We start from the raw sequence: 20,811 nt of genomic DNA, 5'->3' as shown, positions 1-20,811 counted from the left end.
TGGGACAGCCACGCCACAAGCTTCCAACTCTCTTGTTAAAGCCGCTTTTTTTAAGAAACCCTTCCAACTCACTCATGTTATCATCAACCTTATCAATGAGCCTAAACAATATCCTTGCACTCTCGACATACACACACTTCTACTCTTTTTTAAATATTGTCTGAACAAAATCGCCATTCTACATCAACACGCTTGTCTTTTACCATGTAGTACTTTCATTCTGGCCTACAGCACATAGAGTCAACTGCCTTGATGTAGACCCCTAGCTAAGTCATAAAGATAGGGAACCAAAGACTTGAGAGTAGAGTAACACACATATCTATGGCAAACAACAAAAGCAAACCCTGTCCATGAAAAACAAATCAGCAAGGGATGGGGACCTTTCCGTAAACAGTAACATCCTAAATAGAAGCTTGCCACTCTTCCTAAAGAGACAGGTGCACAATCAGTATATCTTGCCAGTCCCAATATATAGTTCAGAAATTGGGCACCTCAAAGAAGAGTTAGAGGGAACATTAACAAGCACACAGAGAAAAATGTTAGGTTCAACACCAAGAGACAGGAAGCAAGTCCCATGGATTAGGGTACAAATGAAGGTTGAAGACATAATTATGGTATCTGTTCTTTTAGGGGGCAGTTAGGTTACATTAAGTTTAAGGTATCTTCAACCACATGGTAAGTGGCAACTTAAGGCAAAAATCAACAAAGGAAAAGCTCACTTTGATAAAAAAAAGTCATTATTGAGGGAGCATATATGAATTTACTGGGTACACTAATATAATGACTTAAAGTTAGAGTTCTATAAATTTAATTTTCTCTTCACATACATGACAGGCAGCGATTCATGATATAAAGCAACAAAGAGAGGCCTCACTTCGTTGGATGGCAAGCCTCTATAGAGGAATATGATTTTACTGAGGAAAGACATGTGGTAATTTTTTTCTTCTTTTTTACGGAAGAGGAAACAGTTCAAGGGCAAAAAAAAGAAAACAATAATGAAAAAAAGCCAGCTACTCACTGCTCCTACAAAAGAGTCGAGAGGAGTAGCCGAAAGATAGGTCAGTTTCGGGAGGAGAGGTGTCCTGATACCCTCCTCTTGAAAGAATTCAAGTCGCAGGCAGGAGGAAATACTGATGAAGGAAGATTGTTCCAGAGTTTACCTGGGTGAGGGATGAAAGAGTGAAAACGATGGTTAACATAGTGCGTAAGGGATTTGGACAGTAAAGGGATGAGCATGAGTAGAAAGTCATGTGCGGCGAGGCCGCGGGAGGGGTGGAGGCATGCCGTTAGCAAGTTCAGAAGAGCAGTCAGCGTAAAAATATCGATAGAAGATAGAGAGGCAACATGGAGGCGGAATTTAAGAGGTAGAAGACTATCAGTAAGAGGAGAGCTGATGAGACGACGAGCCTAGTCTGCATTAATCTTCCCCATTCCCTTTCCGTCCCCATCCCCATACGCGGGTCTGGGGTATGTATAAGCCGCCCCGTCCCCTTCCCGTCCCCGCGACAAATATGCGGGCCAGACAAGACCAATCTGCACGTCATAATAATGTTGGCAGCACTTTCAAACCAATAATTACAGAAAACGAGATAAATAATGCATTTTTTACACACCATTGTATTCATATACATTATATATCATAAACAAAACAATAGCGTAGTTGATCTACAGGTAAATAACAAGTAACGCGCGGGTAAGTTAATTTATGAGCTAGGTCATTTATGGCATTTTTGGTCTTAAATCTCGGTGGTCTTCAAGAAATGCCCTTTTTATGGTATATGTTAAGTATTGCCATAATAATACCATATTTAGTCATCAATCTGCCGTTTTTTTGCCATTTTCGGGGACAATTATAACAATCTTCAGGAATACTGTATGTTTACAATCAAATGGAAACACCAGTTTGCATTGGTGAGACCCACGGGAACATGAGGGACGGAGAGATGATCCATACTGCTGGGTATAGAAGGATAGCGAATAAAACCGTCTAACTATCGTAAAATAACGTTAAAACCAACGGGTGCTCCTACAGGGCCATCACTTACCTCCTCACTCCTCAGCTGTTTGAAATGGGCTACGCCGCTACTGGCATTTATCAGTTTTAGGCCCCAAAACTGTTGGTCCACCATGCAATAACAATATCAAGTTGAAATAGCGTTAAAATCATTAAGCATCTATGTTTTCATATACCTAATTGTGAGTCAGAAGCAGGGTGGAGTTTTCGTATTCGTAACCGGAAAATGCAACTATGGGGAGTACGATAATCCAGTGACTTCGGGATGACAGGATGATAGCAACGTTCTCAGATTGTCGTACTCAGCATCCCATGTTTGCCGATTTCCGACCCAAAAACTACCTCCTCGACCCCAATAACTGCCTTCATATATAGTTATCGTTAAAATGGTTAATTATTGGTGGTTTTTGACAATAGCTATGGCTCAGAAACCGGTAATTACGAGGCTCTGAGCACCGTTGCCAGATATCGTACTCAGTGCATAGTATTTACTGGTTTCTGACGCCTAACTATTGCCAAGAAACATCAGGAATTAACTATTTTAACGTTGAATATAGATGAATCTTGTTATTAGGGACCAGGAGACAGATTTGGGGTCGGACGTCGGTAAATATAAACGGCTGAGTACGACAATCTGGCAACGTTGTCTCAAAGTACGACAATCTGGCAACGGTGGATGACAGGGCCCAACGTTGCCAGATTGTCGTACCCAGCCTCATATGTTTGCCAATTTCCGACCCCCAAACTGCCTCATCTACCCAATAACTGCCTTAATATATAGTTATTATTAAAACGGTTAATTATTGGTGTTTTTTGGCAATAGCTATGGCTCAGAAACCGGTAAATACGAGGCTCTGAGTACGATAATCTGGCAACGGCGGATAACAGCAGCGGTGCCAGATTGTCGTATCCATCATTCTATTTACCGTTTTTAGACACTTAACTATAGCAAAAGGGCACTACTGATTAAACATTTCAACGGTAACTATAAATAAATGTGGTTATTGGGGTGGAGGAGACAGTTTTTGGTTCGTAAATCGAAACACATAAGAGGCTGAGTACGATAATCTGGCACCGTAGGATGACAGGCGAGTGTTGATAGGGCGGCGGGCGGCAACAGCTGAGTCAGGCCGGTCACGGGACACACTTGGGCGCCACACTGAGAACAGGACACGACACAAAGCCAGGACGAGAGGGAACAGGAGGTAAGTGAGCCAGATGACGTAGGAATCTTCTTAAATGACGTAGATTAGTAAATGATGAGGCTGGAGGCTGCGGGGCACGGGTCGAAGGGAGGGCGGGGCGGTGGAAGGAGGAAGATTTGGTACAGTCTCCCCGAGGACACCACAGGCACCAGTATATAACGCTGTAGTCGGCTGATCACAAGCCTGTAAATATATCAAGTAACTGGGTATTATTTCGCCTGTCATCCAGAAAGTAGACTATTCTTACCTGTGTTCAAAATTCTGTGTCATATTTTGGCAGCTCGTCACGGGTCAGGTAGGGTTTTTTTTTTTTTTTTTTTACAGTAGAGGAAGTTCAAGGGCAAAAAGAAAAGAAAAGAATAAAAAAAAGCCCGCTACTCACTGCTCCTACAAAGAGTCAAGAGGAGTGGCTGAAAGATAGGTCAGTTTCGGGAGTTTAGCATAGTAAGGTCAGGTCAGGTTAGGTTAGATTCGTTTATTTTAGTTGTTTTGATAAATGTGTGATACGTTTTGTGCTAGACCATTGTGTTGTCACGTCGAGGGCTGTTACCAGGTTAGTCTGTGAATGCCAACCCAGGCTGTATGGGCAAGTGGCATGCCTCCCAGATGGCGATCCTGCTCATAGGGTTGTTTATGTGTGAGACAACCTTCAGTGGAAGAGACCAAAGGGAGGCCCACACAACACAATGCTAGACTGATCCTGCCAGGGGTGGCTTCAAAAGGGAAGGGTAACTGTAGAGGGGCTTGGTTGGAGGGACTGTCAGGGGTGGAGGTGGAGTGTGAGTGAAGCAACACATTCCCTAGTGCAGTGGTTCCCAAACTTTTTTCAGGCGACCCCAATCATGCACCTCTAGATATGACCGTGACCCCATTAGTTTAGTTGTATATGTGTTATTATAATATAATAACACCATTTTTTTATATTTTGAGGTCTTGTTGACCCCAGGAAATATGCTTGGCGACCCCAGGGTTGAGAAAGGGGGCCCTAGTGTATGCTCTCCATTAGGCCTGCCCCCCAGAAAGCCCCCAGACCAAATTTGCCTTAAATTTTATAACTTTCCCATTGGCCTATCATGAAACCTGTCTTAATATAGGATTTTGGATATGATAAGCAGATAACTATGGTGTGATTGGAGTGCCAACCACCTCAGCCATAGCCTAACAGGAAGGCCTCACTATACCTATATTTGAAATAGTTTGGTTTGTTCTCTGTTCTACTTTACCCTAACCTTCCCAAATAGAGTAAAATAACCCAACCAAATAACTTAAAACAATTTGTTATAAATGTATAATTCTTTAGTAATTGTTTATTTTATTTACTATATTTTATTTTTATTTTTATGTAGGCTACAGCCCACTTTGTTTATAGCCCAAGATGTGGATAGAGATTCCAAAGGCCTTAAGCTCTGGGGTAATCTTAGGCTCAGCTCTGGAGTCCAGTTTGCATATGGGTGGCTTAGGTTCAAATCTCGGGTAGATTATTGAGAAAAAGATTTATTCTCCCAATAAGATCAATTTATCATGTACTTGGAGAAATATAAATACCCCCATTATAGTTTAGAGACTTTTACGACAGCGCTTAAAAGTAATTTTTTTAATATTTTTTTATGTATTTTGTCCGTGTAGAATCAGAATAAAATCTAAGTATAATTTGGTGAGCAGTGTACCTGCCCACGTTCATGTCCAGTGATACGTTTCTGTCTAAACTTAGGGCCACTGTGCACTTATGAATGAAATGCAAACTGTTGTATTATAATCTTTTGTTTTAATTTTTAGGGCATTGGCCCTTGTGCACTTTTCAAGGAAATGCAAATCATTGTATCATAATCTAATTTTAATTTGCAGTGTGAAGCCATGATGGAGTGGCTGAGGCTTTTCACAGTGGTGGTGGCGATGACCATAGCAGGAGTGGTGGCCGACACCCCTGCCAACTGTACCTTTGATGATATTAGGGGGGAGTGGACCTTCTATGAGACAGAACGCACAGGAGACTCCAGCATCGACTGTACAAATATGGGTAGGTTTCCTTGTGGTTCTTGAGTACTTACTGTTTATTCATATTATTATTATTATTATTATTATTATTATTATTATCATTATCATTATTATTATTTAATTATTGATTTATTGATTGATTTGTATCTGATGTTAAGCTCCTCTGTGGAACAGTGGTTAGCATGCCTAGCTATGAATCTGCAGGCCTAGATTTGAATCCCGGCCTTGGCAGTCACCGTACAGCCCACCCAGCTGTTCATCCTTCCATTCAGGATGGTCAGTAAATGGGTAGGTAACCTGGATGTTATACTGTCCCTGTGTCAGGTTAATGGGTTCTTTCACCACAGGCTCAAAGGGCCAACGGGATGGAAATGAGGACTGCCTCCACGTGAAGCTATAGTGTATGCTCCCAAATTTACCTTACTTCTTTGTACTGCCCAGAGCACCACCTACTGGGTTGGACTGCTGAACTGAGCCTTCATCCTGTTTTTCAGGCCCCATCATCCACAAGAAGACAGTGACCCTGATGTACTCAGATGATATGGTGGATGAATTTGGCAACGAAGGTTTCTGGACTATGATCTACAACCAGGGCTTTGAAGTGCGCGTGTCTGGGAGGTCCTACTTTGCCTTCTCCAAGTATGAAAAGGTGCATTGCTAGGATTTCCTGTGAAGTACAGTAGCTATCTTTTTTTGTCTTGACACCTTTTTACCATGTTCATATAAGGTCGCTGCTTTAGAAGTTGTGGCTTGGGCTTAAGACCGATGTCCTTTCTGGTATCACAAGGCAGCATTGGGGTTTGAGCTGCTTTGCCCAGACTCTTCACCTGTATGTCTTGGTGCTCTAACCCACTAGATTACCATGTGAAGTAGTACCTTTGAAGAAGCTGTAAATGATAATGTTTCACTCACAAAGGTTGAAGCTGATAAGAAGCAAAGAATTATAGATCATAAGGCCAAAGGTTCAGACCATTTGATAAAGTAAAGTTAAATAATGACTCAGCAACATAATTTTAACTTTGAATAATTATGCTTGATAATGAATTTATTTGAGGCACTTCAAGAATTAATGAGTTTGCCAAATAGAAAGGAACCATTTGACATTATCTCCTTTGGGTTTTCAGAGAAGCTGTGATATGCAATGATGTGCCCCAAATCATAGATACTACAACTATTGCAATTTTTTCCCACCCTACCCAACAGAGCGGTAAAACAATTATATCAAAGTGCGATGAGACGTTCACCGGTTGGTCAAGGGATCTTACCGTCAGGAACTGGGCGTGTTTCCGTGCAGAGAAGAAAATCAAGGTGGACTACAAGACCCACACCCTGACCTCTGCATATGAGGTTAGTACTTATTTCACGTATCTGTTCACTGGCATGCTTCGTCTAGAGGTGACTTTTATACTTGTGTTGGACCACGAGGGTTTTTTATGGTTTAAACAGTCATATCCCTATAACAGCAGACTGTCTTAGAAACAGATTTTCAGGAAATCTGCCAAAAACTAAAGATAAGTGCAGGTTTAAGGGAACACACCCTTTTCAGCTCACACCTTCCTGCTCTGACTAACAATACTGAACTGATTTTCACTGCCTTTCCCCTGATGAACCTTTTGTAGCTGCCACTTCCAGTTATGTTAAGTCCAAGATAACCTAACCTGTATATAAATGTAAACACTATTATTCTGTCAAAACCTGAATCACAATACGTATTATCAAAGCCTCACATTATTACAGCTGATCACTGTACCTTTGCCTCTGACTCATTTTCATAAATACATTTCTTTTATATGCTTGTCAAGAACCTCAACCCTACTTTGTGTTAGGAAATAGGATGGGGATGATGATTAGTTAACCCTGTAGCAGTGACGGGCCAAATTTGTGGCTTTACCGTGTAGCAGCGACGGGACAAATTTGTGCCATGATATAAACCCCCAAAAATAGATGATGTATAAACTGATCACAAATGCTTTGATATATATTTTGAAATGGTTTGTGTGAGGGATGATTTTTTCTCATTTTTCTCGCTTAGAGGGACCATTAAGAAACATGATCCGCGCTGCTACCGGGTTAATGTCAGTTTATTTTCCATAGGAGGACACCCCTTACCGCTATGATAGAGACTTTGTGGAGAGGATCAATGGCATACAGAACAGCTGGAAGGCCACTGTGTACCCAGAATATGAGAAAATGACCTTGGGAGACCATCTGAAGCGGGCTGGAGGCAGAGTGTAAGTGTATCTGCAGACCATCGTTATTATTATGTTTATTCTTATTCTCATAATTCAGGGAGTATTGAGACACCTCTCCACCCAGAACTCACCTCTGTTTTGACCTCTCGTTCTTTTTTCTTTTGCTGGAGCAGTGTTTGAGCGGCTTTTTTGTTGCAGTCTTTGTTTTTCCCCTTGAGCTGCCTTCCTTGCTGTAAAAAGAAAAGATCCATGAAAGTGCATCTAGGGAAATAAAGAATAGGTATAGACCCAAACAGAGTCCCTTCTATGAGCAGACATGGATATGAAAAATAGAGACAGTGACAGTAAAGTAAGGAGAATGAAGAATCACTCATCAGTATGACTTAGCTGTATAAGGCAAGACAAGGCAACTCAATCAGACAAGCCAATGAGGGAGAGGGTATTATTAGATGCTTCTATCTCTCACATCAACTGTTCCAAAGGCCAAACAGGAGATTTATCGGGTTTTCATTAGTGTTTTTTCATGTTCATGGTGCAGAAGAATGGCCAAACTACCACCAGAGTCATTAAACTACCCATGGAAATTGTCCAAAACACCTACAAAAGCCTTTTCAGATATGTATGGTTGAACACCAAAATGTTAATGAATATGGCCCTCAATCTCATGCTTGTTGCACCCTTGTTGGTTGTTAGCTTGTTTAATTTATGTTTTCAACACTTGTTTCTAAGTTTGTTTGACTGTTGCACTGCACTAAGTTTTATTTTATTAATATGCCTCTAATTGAAAAATGTGTCCCAATTTCAGGCCTCTCACTATAGAAAAAGTAGTAGTAATAGTAGTGGTAGGTATCCTGTAGAACATATTATGCCAAGGTTGTGTGTTGGTGTACATGTGTTGCATCACCATCAGGTCCACAATGATGACTGGCGCCAAAGCAAAAAGGCGCAGCATCTTCACACACCTACGCAAATCTGATGTCCCCGAGAGCTGGGACTGGCGCTCCGTGGAGGGCATCAACTTCGTCTCCCCTGTCAGGTGGGTCCTCACATTAGGTCAAGTATTTTCACACACTACATCATTTTGTATATTCACATTGCTTCCAAGCTACAGCCTTCCTCCGTTTGTATTTCCTCCTTCCTACGACTTGAACTCTTTCAAGAGGAGAGCATCAAGACACCTTCTCTTCCGAAATTGACCTCTTTTTCAACCACTCATTCTCTTTCCTTTTATCAAAGCAGCATCTATTGGGCTTTTTTGTTGTTGTATTTATGTTTTGCCCTTGAGCTGCCTCCCTTGCTGTAAATTTTTTTTGTAAATGTCATCGCCAGGAGGAGGGAGGGAGAGGGGAGGAGGGCCATGTACTCAAAAGAGCTGCAGAGGTAGAGGTAGAAGGGAGGAGACCAGCTGGCAGATTGAAGAAGACCTGGAGACAGTGTGTGGAGGAAGACATGAGAAGGATGAACACCAGGGAGGAGAGAGTTTACAACTGTCAAGAATGGGAAAGACTCACAGCCTGTCCAACCCTACAAAGGAAAATAACCATGCTAAACAGAGAAGAAGAAGAAGAAGGAGACTTAACTCTATTTCTTTCAATTTCCAGAGACCAAGGGAACTGTGGGTCATGCTACGCCTTTGCTTCGATGGCCGGCCTTGAGGCTCGGGTCAGGATCCTCACCAACAACACCGAACAGCCCGTCTTCTCCCCTCAGGACATTGTGGGCTGCTCCAAGCTGTCCCAGGGCTGTGAAGGAGGCTTCCCTTACCTCATCGCTGGCAGGTAAGACAAGAAGGAAGGAGAGTAGACATATAACAGAGCATTACACAACTAAATTTTCACTGGATCACTGCTCTCGTCATGCACGCTAGCAAAATGTTCTTCTAGGTGGTGCCTCTTGTTGCTTCAGGTGTCCCATAAGGCATTGATCTTGGCCCACTTCTCTTGCTATGTAATAGAACACCTCAATTTTGGTTGGTAATAGCTGCAGGGAACACCTCAATTTTGGTTTTTCTGCTTCTTCTCCCATTTTTGTTGCTTCAAGTATCCCACAAGGCTTTGATTTTGGTTCACTCTTCTTGCTATGTACTAGAGCACCTTAATTTTGGTTGGTAATAGCTGCAGGGAACACCTCAATTTTGGTTCTGCTTCCTCTCCCATTTTTGTTGCTTCAAGTATCCCACAAGACTTTGATTTTGGTCCACTCTTCAAAATCCTATGTACTAGAACACCTTAATTTTGGTTGGTAATATCTTCAGGGAACACCTCACTTTTTGTTGACACATACGTAGTAAAAGGTACGCTAGGGATGTTAGTTCGTATCGTGTTAATATTTTCTGGTGGCAAGTATGAGGGATGCTTGTGTTTTGGTGTTTGTAAGGTGAAGTGCTGTGTGGTTGTCCAGACATTGTGGCAGTAAATTGGTTAACATTGTGTAGTTGGGTTAGGTTAGATTTGGGTATGTATGTTGTGGTAGTAATATTAGTTGACATCATGGGGTTTGGTTAGGTTAGGTTAGGTTTGGGTATGTATGTTGTGGGAGTAATATTAGTTGACATCATGGGGTTTAGTTAGGTCAGGTTAGGTTTGGGTATGAATGTTGTGGGAGTAATATTAGTTGACATCATGGGGTTTGGTTAGGTTAGGTTAGGTTAGGTTTGGGTATGTTTGAAGGGGCAGCAATATTGGTTAACATCATGGGGTTGGGTTAGTTTTGGGTATGTATATTGGGGAGTAATATTGGTTAGCATCATGGAATTGGTGTAATGGGGTGATATTTGGTTGTCAGAATATTGTGTTGTAAAATAGGGTAACATTGTGTGGTTGTTTGTCTGATGTACTTTTGCTGTCAGGTGTCTGGTATGTTTGGTTGCCTGAATGTCGTGTCTGTAATATAAGGTAACATTGTGTGGTTGTTTATCTGGTGTCTGGTATAATGGGGTAATGTTTGGTTGCCTAAGTGTCATGTTGGTAATATAAGGTAACATTGTGTGGTTGTTTATCTGGTGTCTGGTATGATGGTATGTTTGGTTGCCTGAATGTCGTGTCGGTAATATAAGGTAACATTGTGTGGTTGTTTATCTGGTGTCTGGTATGATGGGGTAATGTTTGGTTGCCTGAGTGTCATGTTGGTAATATAAGGTAACATTGTGTGGTTGTTTATCTGGTGTCTGGTATGATGGGGTAATGTTTGGTTGCCTGAGTGTCATGTTGGTAATATAAGGTAACATTGTGTGGTTGTTTATCTGGTGTCTGGTATGATGGGGTAATGTTTGGTTGCCTGAGTGTCGTGTTGGTAATATAAGGTAACATTGTGTGGCCGCAGGTACGCGCAGGATGTTGGTGTGGTGCTTGAGAACTGTTCACCATATGAGGGCAAGGACGACATTTGCCGCACCGATCCTCACTGCGCCCGTCACTACACTGCTTCCTATAGATATGTCGGAGGTGAGTCATTCAGAGAAAAGTCTGCTTATAGGTCTGACTGATATAAGACCTTCTGGCAGTGATTTTTTTTTTTTTTTCAGTAGATACAAAATAAAATATCAATTAGCAACTTTTAAAACCAAGTCTTGATTATACTTTCATTAAGGAATTTATTATTAACTCACCATCTTTGTCACAATTAAGTATGAAATCAGTCCTATTAAGCCTTGTTCTCATTACATACACCTTCCCACCCGCAGGCTACTTTGGCGCCTGTAATGAGTATGAGATGAAGTCGGCTTTGGTTCGGGGTGGGCCTCTGGTGGTGGGTCTGGAGGTGTACAATGACTTCCTCCACTACAAGGGTGGCATCTACCAGCACACCGGCCTGCAGGACCGCTTCAACCCCCTTGAGGTGAGGGGGGCCAGGGGGCAGGCAGGGGAGGTGAACTTGTAGGCCTGGCCAAAGGTTAGGCTCAGCTAGGGAGGGTAAGGCAAAGGCAGAGGTGGAGCATATGATAAATCTGCACCTGGCCTCAGTGCTCATGCCTGTCACATTGGCCCTTGAGCCTGTGGTGGGTAATAACCATTTACCTGAGGACACAAGGCCAGGTTTCCACAGCTACCTTTCCCAGATATCCACAGGTAGCCTTTTATCAACCAGCTCAAAAGGGAGGATGAACAGCTGGTGAACTGTGTGGTGATTATCCATGCTGGGATTATAACCTAGGCTTGTGGATCTGTAGTGAGGCTTGCTAGCCACTACACCATGGAGGTGGAGGAGATAAATGTGAGGCTGATTTGAAAATTTCTCAAACATATCCGTGCAAGGTTGTGATGGCATTGTAAATTGTGAAGGTGAATGTATGTCCGAGATTGATTTAGGCATTGCATTTTCCTTCTCGTCTTTTTCCACAAACCATGTTATTCCAACATTTATAATACTTTGTGAAACTGGATTTAGATCTGAGATTGAGTCAGGTATTGCACTGCATTTCTTATCTTTTCCATTGATCATGCTCAATCAATGAAATCCAAAACCTAGATGCTCCAACATTTATATCTTTCCATTACTTGTGATGGCAAAGTTTTCAGTCCCATAATCCTTGTGGTGTTGGCATATTTTCTTTTCACATCAGTCTCCTTTAGGATCATTTCACATGCTCTTATAGTCAGAAGGGACTTTACCACAATCTAACCATTACAACACTACCAATGCTGCTTTAAAGTATCCGTATAGCCTACCAACCATTCCATGCTGCTGGTGGGGACTAGGCAGGAGGTCGAGCCAACCTAACCTTAACAACACAGTGATATTTTCATGACTTTCTCTGCTGCTAATGTGATGTGGACATGATACCAAGACAGTCTGCTAGTGTGATGTGGACAAGATGCCAAGGCAGTACCTTTTAGACCATTGCTAAGGTTGTTTTAATATTTGCACAGCTCACTAACTGCTGCTGGTGGTGTTGGACAGGATCCCGAGACAGTTTAACCTTTACCTCACTATTTATATGCCACATTTACTAATAAGGCTGTTTCTATATCTCTACACAGCTTACTAAATATGCCATGCTTCTAGTGGCGTATGGACAGGATGTGACTGTTTAACCTTTTACAACAGTTTAACACCTTTTTACTACACTAATTATGCTACACACGACCACACTAATTACAACAGTTTACCTTTTTGCAAGTGTAGCCTTTATACTATACTAATTACTGAATGCTTTTACTAATAAGGCTGTTTTTATATCCCTGCACAGCTCACCAACCATGCCGTGCTGCTGGTGGGGTACGGTGAGGACAAGTCAGGCACCAAGTACTGGACGGTCAAGAACTCATGGAGCGAAGACTGGGGCGAGGGAGGATATTTTAGGATTCTTCGTGGCAGTGATGAGTGTGCCATCGAGTCCATGGCCTTGGAGGTTGTGCCGATTCCTTAAAAGGTATTCCTACAGTATTAGACGAACAGCTGTCTTAGGATGACCAGTGTTGTGTATGCACGTTGAGGTGCTGAATCTTAATCTGAACTAAATTTCTTTTGCGTTGTGATCAAAGGGCATTACTCAGCCTTTATATACAGACTTTGTTTATCATGCTGTTCAGTCTTACACATTAGTACTGCTTTGTTGGAGGGTGAAACATGTACTCACCTGATGCTTAGTGTTCATGATATTCTCAGTGTTTTTAGAGATTATTGTTTTAGCATTATGGTTTTTACCTAGTGTTCCTGTATGGGAGTGGCCACTGTACCTGAGATATATTTGATGATGTGTAAGCTTAACATACCACAGCTGTTGGTGATGTCTTTAGTTGAGCAAGGAGAATAATCCACTTATAACCACTTCCATAAGAGCTGTCGCTGCTGTACCTGTGATGTATTCCTCTGTTGATGCACCCGAGAATTAATTGTAGAGGAATGGTTATAAGCTCAACATGCCACAGCTGTTGGTGATGCCACTTTTAGTTGAGCCGTAAGAACAACTTAATCATAAGAGTGTTATGAGGTGTGTCTCCAAGTTGTATATTTTTACTCTTTGGATAAGTTTACCATGGCCTCTCATATACAGGCATTTAAGTATTAGTCATAGCTGTTGGTGATGCCTCATTTTAACTGAGCAGTAAGAACAATTTAAACATAATAGCATTGTGAGTTGTGTCTCCAAGTTGTATTATTTTTTTACCTTCGGATAAGTTTACCATGGCTTCTCTTATACAGGCATTTAAGTATTGGCACTGAGGGTTGGTTAGCTGGTTACTTAATCATAATCAGGGCAGTACTCAAAAAGGTGCTGATGTCTTTCTGTTAAGCCGAAGGAGTTTGCGAAAGCCTGGATGACTCAGGTTAGCTGATGCTCTCTCTCTGCTACCTCTCATATGCATTTCACTGCGTTATGTTGACAGCTTGTTCATATGCGTTGTGATCAAAGGGTATTACTCAGCCCTTATATACTGGCTTCATTTATCGTGGTATTCGGTCTTCCAAATTAGTATTGCTTTGTTGGAGGCTGAAACATGTATACTCACCTGATGCTTAGTATTCATGATATTCTCATTGTTTTTAGAGATTGTTTTGGCATTATCTAGCCTTACTTTGGTGCATTTCTCGGTCATCCGAAGGTAAACATTGGATGACTGTTCAGTGTTGTATTTTTGTCATTTTCCTGAAGAAATGTGTGATAAAGACTGTGTTTGTGTTCTTTAAGTATATGCCTTACCGTGTGTGTGTGTGTGTGTGTGTGTTACAGCTAAGGAAGCAGCTCAAGGGCAAAAACAAACAACACAGTAACATGGCCCACTGAATGATAAGGGAAAGAAAGGCATGAGTGCAGTTAAAAAGACTTTGGGATGATTTAGATCAGTGTTTGAAAAGTTTTGGGAATGAAAGAAGATTTCTGTTAGGGGGGGGAATTGAATGCAAGAGTTGGATACATGAAGATGGGGTGTGGTTAGGAAGTGAGGTGCTGATGGAGTAAATGAGAATAGGCAATACGTACTCTGTGGATGTCTGCACTGAAAAGGTTTGTTCTGGGCAATCACCTTCCAGCAAAAGTTAACCCACAGGCATACATGAGCAAGGAGTAATGATAAATTAACTCAATCTGGAGTGAGATGTCCAAGACTTTCAAGAGGTCAGTGGTTATGGCAGCTGAAGCCAGTTTTCTTTCCTCAAAACAAAATATCTCATGCCTGTGACAGCCTGCCCACCCCTTTCTCACAAGGCTTTTTTGTTTACAGTGTCAAGGCAGTGAGTTATTTCTTACTTGTAATCAATTCTAAGAACACAAACAAACCAGAAACTAAGTAGATGAAATAAAATTGTCCAAGATTCTGTAAATAATTTGAGATGTGGCTTGCTTGTACAAATCATAATACCCAGAAAAATCCATGCCATTAATGAGTCTGCCAGCAGCTGAAATGATGGGCAACATTATACAGAAAACTATATAATAAATATATTTATTCTCACCGTAAACTACACGATTTGGATAATTTATCGTGTGACACAACTACCTAAATAGAATTGAGTCAAGCCTCAGTAATCACACCTTTTTAAAACTACAGCTACATTGAATTATAATGTAATATATAATAACAATAACAATAAATAACACAAACATGTTGAAGCATTCATGCAGAATGGGCTATAAATATGATTATTTGTACATAAAGTGTATTCAAGGCAACACCTACAATACTGGCTACAGGAATATAAGTCTTATTAATCATCAACTTCAGTCCTCAGAAGGATGCCACAGTCAGTCCCTTAAAATAACGGTGCCTAAAGTGCGTTACAAGTCATCTTCTTTCCTTCAGTGTTAAAACATTACCAAGAATATTGAGTGCTGAGCAGTGTCACGTAGGCACAACCGACTTCCAAGAATACACGAGAACATAATGTGCTTCCGAACATGAGGAAAACTATAAATAAACAACAGGAAAGGAAACACTGATCGTTTTTACGAGAGAGAGAGAGAGAGAGAGAGCAATAATATGGCACAACACAACCAGCATTATAACACCACCACCTTCATCGCCCTCTACAGGAACACACAAACACACACGCAGCCTCACAACAGACGCTCCTGCTCACAGATGAAAAACTTGCTCTCCCGACATGAGTCAGCTGATGCCCCGAACCTGTAGGCGGGCTTGAGGGCCATGCAGCGGGGGGCGCGGCCGGAGGGGGGTGGCTCGGCTCCCCACACGTCGTCCTCCAGCGCCCGCCCATCCGTCCACCGCCACTCCCCCTCGGGCTCTGTGTTGGTGGCGCCCATCCAGTAGGTGTACGCTCGGCTCACTGCGAAGGAAAGTTACTTGAGGTTGGTGATTCTTACAAGTGTAGTAGATGATAGAGGTAGATAGGAAACTGTCTTGCCGTAACGGCACGTATTGTTGGTCTCCGACCTGATAAGTCAGAGCCCGACCTGACATGTTTAAACCTCAAATCCTGTTTTGGTCACAAGTCGACTGGTCAAGTTTTGTCTTGACGCGAGAAAACAACTCTCCGTTTGACAAGCCAGGGAGGCAGAGACTTGCGGATTTGCGATTCACATGACGTCACAAAAGGAATATGGCGAACAGGACGTAGCTATTCATATTTCATTAACATGTGCAGGTTTTCCCAACTTTTCCCAATACAACCATTATAGACTGAATACTGGGTAGTAGATCTTGAAGTGGGTTAGGCGAGAGCCAGAAAACAAGGGCGTAGAGGCTTGAGTAGGATTGTTACTGTATAAAAGTGTGAACAGAGTTGGGCAAATTTTCAACGCAGTCGAGCTCATGAAAAAAAATATATCTTCTCAAACAGCGTTTTGGTCCTGCCATGCAAGTAACCAATCAACGTCTGCAAGTTTAATAAATAAGACCAAACCGTGCCTTAATAATAAAAAAAATAACGTTGATGCTCGTATAGACGATGGCTCACTGTAAAGGAGAGGTTATAATTACAAGGCTGGTGATGGTTACGGGAGTAGTGGATGTCAAGAGTCATATACGAATGTTATTAGAATGACAGACGTGCAAAAGGTATAAAAGGAGCACTTATGAAAAATGGTAAATACGTGTGTTTGGCTCACTACACAGAGAAGGTCTACGAGGCTAGTGATGGTTACGGGAGCAGTATATCATAAGTTAGACAGGAGCAGTGTTGTATTGACAGACGGGAAAGAGACTGGAGGAAAACTAGTGAAAAAGACATGTATAGCCTGCGGACGCTCGGTTCACCAAAGAAAGGTTATGGTATGAGGATGGCAGTGAAATGGGGGATGTTGGATGATTTTTTTTTTTTTTTTTTTTTACAGCTAAAGAAACAGCTCAAGGGCAACAAAAAAGGTGTAAAAAAAAAAAAAGCCCGCTAATCGCTATTCCCACAAAGACAAAAATAATGAGCGGCCAAAAGAGAGGTCAATTTCGGGAGGAGAGGTTATATGCGAATGTTTTGAATGAGACACAAAAGAGACAAAAGGACCATTAATCCAAAATAGTAGATGCACGTCATGGTCTATAGAAGGAGATATAAGGCTGGTCGATGGACATAAAACGTTAAACAGATATAAAATGAGAATGACTGACATAAAAGAGAGAAAGAAAGAAACTGACGCAAAAGAGTAGGCTAGTGTGAGCAATGACTGGAGATTCTGTGAGGTTGATAATGGTTGCAGGAGTTAGTGGTTAAAGAGTGACAGGCATTGCAGGAAAAAAAGTTAGGCTACGTGAGTTTACTGATGCTTGAAGGGAAAGATAAACCGTCTCTTTTATCGTTAATAAGATGTGGCAGGTAGTAAAATAGGGCAGACAAAAACAAGCAAAACAACACGACTATACAGAGAGAATGGTGATATGAAGAGTGAGATAGACGGCAAAATAGGGATAAAAACATACTGCTAAAATATGAGATTAAAAAACAAATAATATAACACAAGTATGCAGAGAAAATAGCGATATCAAAAGATGAGATAGACAGAAAAATAGGGATAAGAACATACTGCTAAAATATGAGATTAAAAAAAAGGCAGACAAAAAACAAATATTATAACACGAGTATGCAGAGAAAATAGCGGTGTCGAAGGTGAATAGACGGCAAAATAGAGATAAAACATACCGCTAAAATACGATTAAAAAAACAAACAAGGCAGACAAAAAACAAATAATATAAAACGAGTATGCAGAGAAAATGGTGATATCAAGGGTGAGATAGACGGCAAAATAGAGATAAAACATACTGCTAAAATACGATTATTAAACAAACAAATAATATAAAACGAGTATGCAGAGAAAATGGCGATATCAAGGGTGAGATAGACGGCAAAATAGAGATGCTTCTAAAATATGAGATAATAAAAAAAGACCATACAGAGCTTCTTATGACTTAAAGTTAAACAGGAGGACAAACGATTCTTCATGAACAACACATATATAGCAAGACTTTGCTTATGTCATACACGAATTAGCTACAGACAGATAAAGAAACAATGCGACGAAGACAGAACCACATATAACAAACATGGATGAAATGAACAGACACATACTAAGAGTTAAACAGACATCGAGAGGAATTAATATGAAGCAAAGATAAAGGAAAAAAAAATAGAAGATAACTAATATCGAGCAAAGACAGCTGAAGGGATGCCGCTATCCAAACCGTTAACCAGAGCTACGGATACACAGTCATGCAACCACACAGACAACCACTCAACCAACCACACAGCCAACCAGCCACACACAGCAACACGCATATACACAGCCAACCCCCGCACAGTCACCGCTCAGCCACAGACAACCACAGCACAAAGACACACAGCATAAGTCGGACGCTCACCCCGCTGCATCTGAATGAAGGCCTTGAAGCGAGGGAAGCTGCGGGGGGCTGCGAGGTCCCCCTGCAGGCCCCGGCAATGCTCCCTCGCCGCCTCCCAGCCCAGCCGGTCCTCCAGGTTCACGAGGTAACAGCTGCCGCCTCCCCTCGTGTACGGCCACACACACATGCCTGGGGGAGGAGGAATAACTATGAGCCTGAGGAAGAGCTTAGAGGATGAGGAATAACTATGAACTTGAGGGAGAGTTTAGAGGAGGAATAACTTTGAACTTGAGGAAGAGCTTAGAGGATGAGGAATAACTATGAACTTGAGGGAGAGTTTAGAGGAGGAATAACTTTGAACTTGAGGAAGAGCTTAGAGGATGAGGAATAACCATGAACTTGAGGGAGAGTTTAGAGGAGGAATAACTTTGAACTTGAACAGGAGGGATAAAAGAAGGCTGGATGATCAAGAAGCAGAGGTCACAGGTAGGGAAAACAATGAGCGAAATAAGACAGGCAAGACAGGAATATCGTAGAGGGGAGCAGAAGGAATATCTTGAAGAGGAAAAGGAAAGAAATAAGAATACGCTTCAGGAAGGAGTATGTTAGAGGAGGAAGAACTTGGAACAGGAGGAATATCTTGAAGAGGAGAAAGACTGAATGATAAGGAGAGAAATAAGAATAAGCTATAGGAAGGAATATCGTAGAGGGAGAGGAATAGCTTAGAAAAGAACGAATATCTTGAGGTGAAAGGCTGACGGACGACCAAGATAGGCTATAGACGAGTATCTTAGAGGGAGAGAAATAGCTTAGAATGCTATCTTGAAGAGGTAAAGAGAAAAGACTGAGTGACGAGCAAAGATATTCTATTGACAGGAATATCTTGAAGAGACGAATGGCTGAATGACGACCAAGATAGGCTATAGACGAGTATCTTAGAGGGAGAGAAATAGCTTAGAAGGGTATCTTGAAGAGGCAGAGGTAAAAGACTGAGTGACGAGCAAAGAGATTCTATCGGCAGGAATATCTTGAAGAGACGAATGGCTGAATGACGACCAAGATAGGCTATAGACAGGAGTATCTTGGAGGGGGTGAAATAGCTTAGGAGAAAACGAATATCTGAGAAGTGAAAGACTGACAAACGAAGATAGGCTATAAGCAGAAATATCATAAGAGGAGAAGCGTCTTGAGGGAAGAAATATATTGCAAAGAAGAAAGAACACAAGAACATATATTCAATTTGAAGAAGAGGAATAACGTGAAGGAGAAATATTCGGAAGTAGAAACACCTTTAGCGGAGAATATCTGAAGGAAGAGAGATCTAAAGGAAGGGAATATTGTTTTAAGGATGTATTACTGATGAAACAGGAGGAAGAGGAACATCAGAACACTAAAAAAAAGAGGGAAAATGTCTAGTCAGAGGAAATCGCGGAGAAGAGAATTAAAACGAAAAAAAACATGAAGCCCCCTACTAAAAACAAGAAATTTCCATCTATAAAGAATATCACTTGGAGCGTTTTAAACTCCATGAAATTATTACGTTCACCCATTGGCTAGTTATTTCCAGTCATTTTTTAAAGTTTCTCTTGCTCTCGTTTCTGTCTACGTGTTCCCATATATCACTTTTCCTCTCTGGCTTTCGTTTTTGTTGATTACTTTTTGTTCTAAGGCGATTTTACTTTTTTTTCCCCTAGAATATCTCCTTTTTTCTGCAACTAGCCTCATATCTTCTCGGTTGATTGTACCATACTCTCTCTCTCTCTCTCTCTCTCTCTCTCTCTCTCTCTCTCTCTCGTAAACATCAAGATAAGGGAAGCGAAAGTTACCCTTGGTCTTGGCTCGCCGGGTGGTGTTAGCGAAGAAAGTCCCGTTGGTGACCGTCGCGCCCTCTATCCCTTCCTTGAGCTTATTGAGGTCGTCCTGCACTGCTGCCACGGTTGTTTTCACGTCCATGAGGCCCTGCAGGGGGCTTTCCACCTCCCCGACCCTCTGGCTGTAGGTGGTCATAGCGCTCCGAAGGCTCTCCACCACCGCGACCCGTCTCTTCACCTCCACGAACTCGCTTGCTTGCTTCTTCTGAGCCTCCTTCAGCTTGTCCACGGCGTCTTGAAGCTCCTCCGTGGAACACTGGCAGGACGCTGAGCTCGGGGTGGTTGTTGGGATGTCTTTTAATGCTGTGGTTTTTGAGGACGCCGTTGAGAGGGTGGCCACTTTTGTTTTGATGTCGTGTAGTCCGTCCTTGACATCGTGTACCTCCTCGGTGATGTTTTGGACACGAAGCGTCAGGTCCTCAAGCTTCGTCGTGGTGTTCCGAACCGCCTCGTTCAGATCCGAGGCTCCGTTTTCTGCCTCAGGGTTTCTTTTACTCCGAGGACTGTTTTCCATGTCCTCAGTATCAGCTCTTCGCGTCGTCAGATCTTGGCAGGCTGAGAGGGACTTCTGTGTTGTCTCGATATGCTCCTGGAATCCTTTGGTCTCCCCTTCGACAGCCTGCAGCCTCTCCCTCGCCTCACTCAGCTGCTCGCCCTGACCCTCCACCAGCAGTCTGAGGGTCGAAAACGTCTCGAGCATAAGACTCACCTTCTGCTCCATGTTCTCCCTCATCCTCTCCAAGTCGCTGGCCATGGCATCGACGGATTCCTGCACCTTCAGTGTGACGGCCTCGAGGCGCTGCTCC

The 20,811-nt window shown here is 42.1% G+C and overlaps 2 protein-coding genes across 5 annotated transcripts in view; one reads left to right on the top strand and one right to left on the bottom strand.

Moving 5' to 3' along the window:
- The first annotated feature begins 3,061 nt into the window (after positions 1 to 3,061).
- On the top strand, positions 3,062 to 14,018 carry LOC127008644 (dipeptidyl peptidase 1-like). The gene is made up of 10 exons (XM_050880929.1): positions 3,062 to 3,219; positions 5,065 to 5,236; positions 5,709 to 5,863; positions 6,418 to 6,561; positions 7,309 to 7,445; positions 8,317 to 8,442; positions 9,008 to 9,184; positions 10,728 to 10,849; positions 11,089 to 11,243; positions 12,595 to 14,018. The coding sequence occupies exons 2-10, from the start codon at positions 5,074 to 5,076 to the stop codon at positions 12,772 to 12,774; spliced, it is 1,359 nt and encodes a 452-aa protein (XP_050736886.1). The 5' UTR covers positions 3,062 to 3,219; positions 5,065 to 5,073; the 3' UTR covers positions 12,775 to 14,018.
- Positions 13,007 to 20,811, bottom strand: part of LOC127008643 (CD209 antigen-like) — a 9,288-nt gene continuing 1,483 nt past the window's right edge. For all 4 annotated transcript variants that reach the window (XM_050880928.1, XM_050880926.1, XM_050880927.1 and 1 more), the window contains exons 2-4: positions 19,961 to 20,811; positions 18,156 to 18,323; positions 13,007 to 15,632 (exon numbers count right to left, since the gene is read on the bottom strand). The exon at positions 19,961 to 20,811 is cut by the window's right edge. In XM_050880928.1, coding sequence (XP_050736885.1) covers positions 15,403 to 15,632; positions 18,156 to 18,323; positions 19,961 to 20,811 — 1,249 coding nt within the window. In that variant the 3' untranslated portion in view covers positions 13,007 to 15,402. The remainder of the gene's footprint in view (positions 15,633 to 18,155; positions 18,324 to 19,960) is intronic.

This window comes from Eriocheir sinensis, chromosome 38, assembly GCF_024679095.1.
Source record: "Eriocheir sinensis breed Jianghai 21 chromosome 38, ASM2467909v1, whole genome shotgun sequence".
Classification (NCBI taxonomy): domain Eukaryota; kingdom Metazoa; phylum Arthropoda; class Malacostraca; order Decapoda; family Varunidae; genus Eriocheir; species Eriocheir sinensis.
This window is presented reverse-complemented; position numbering and strand designations above follow the sequence as displayed.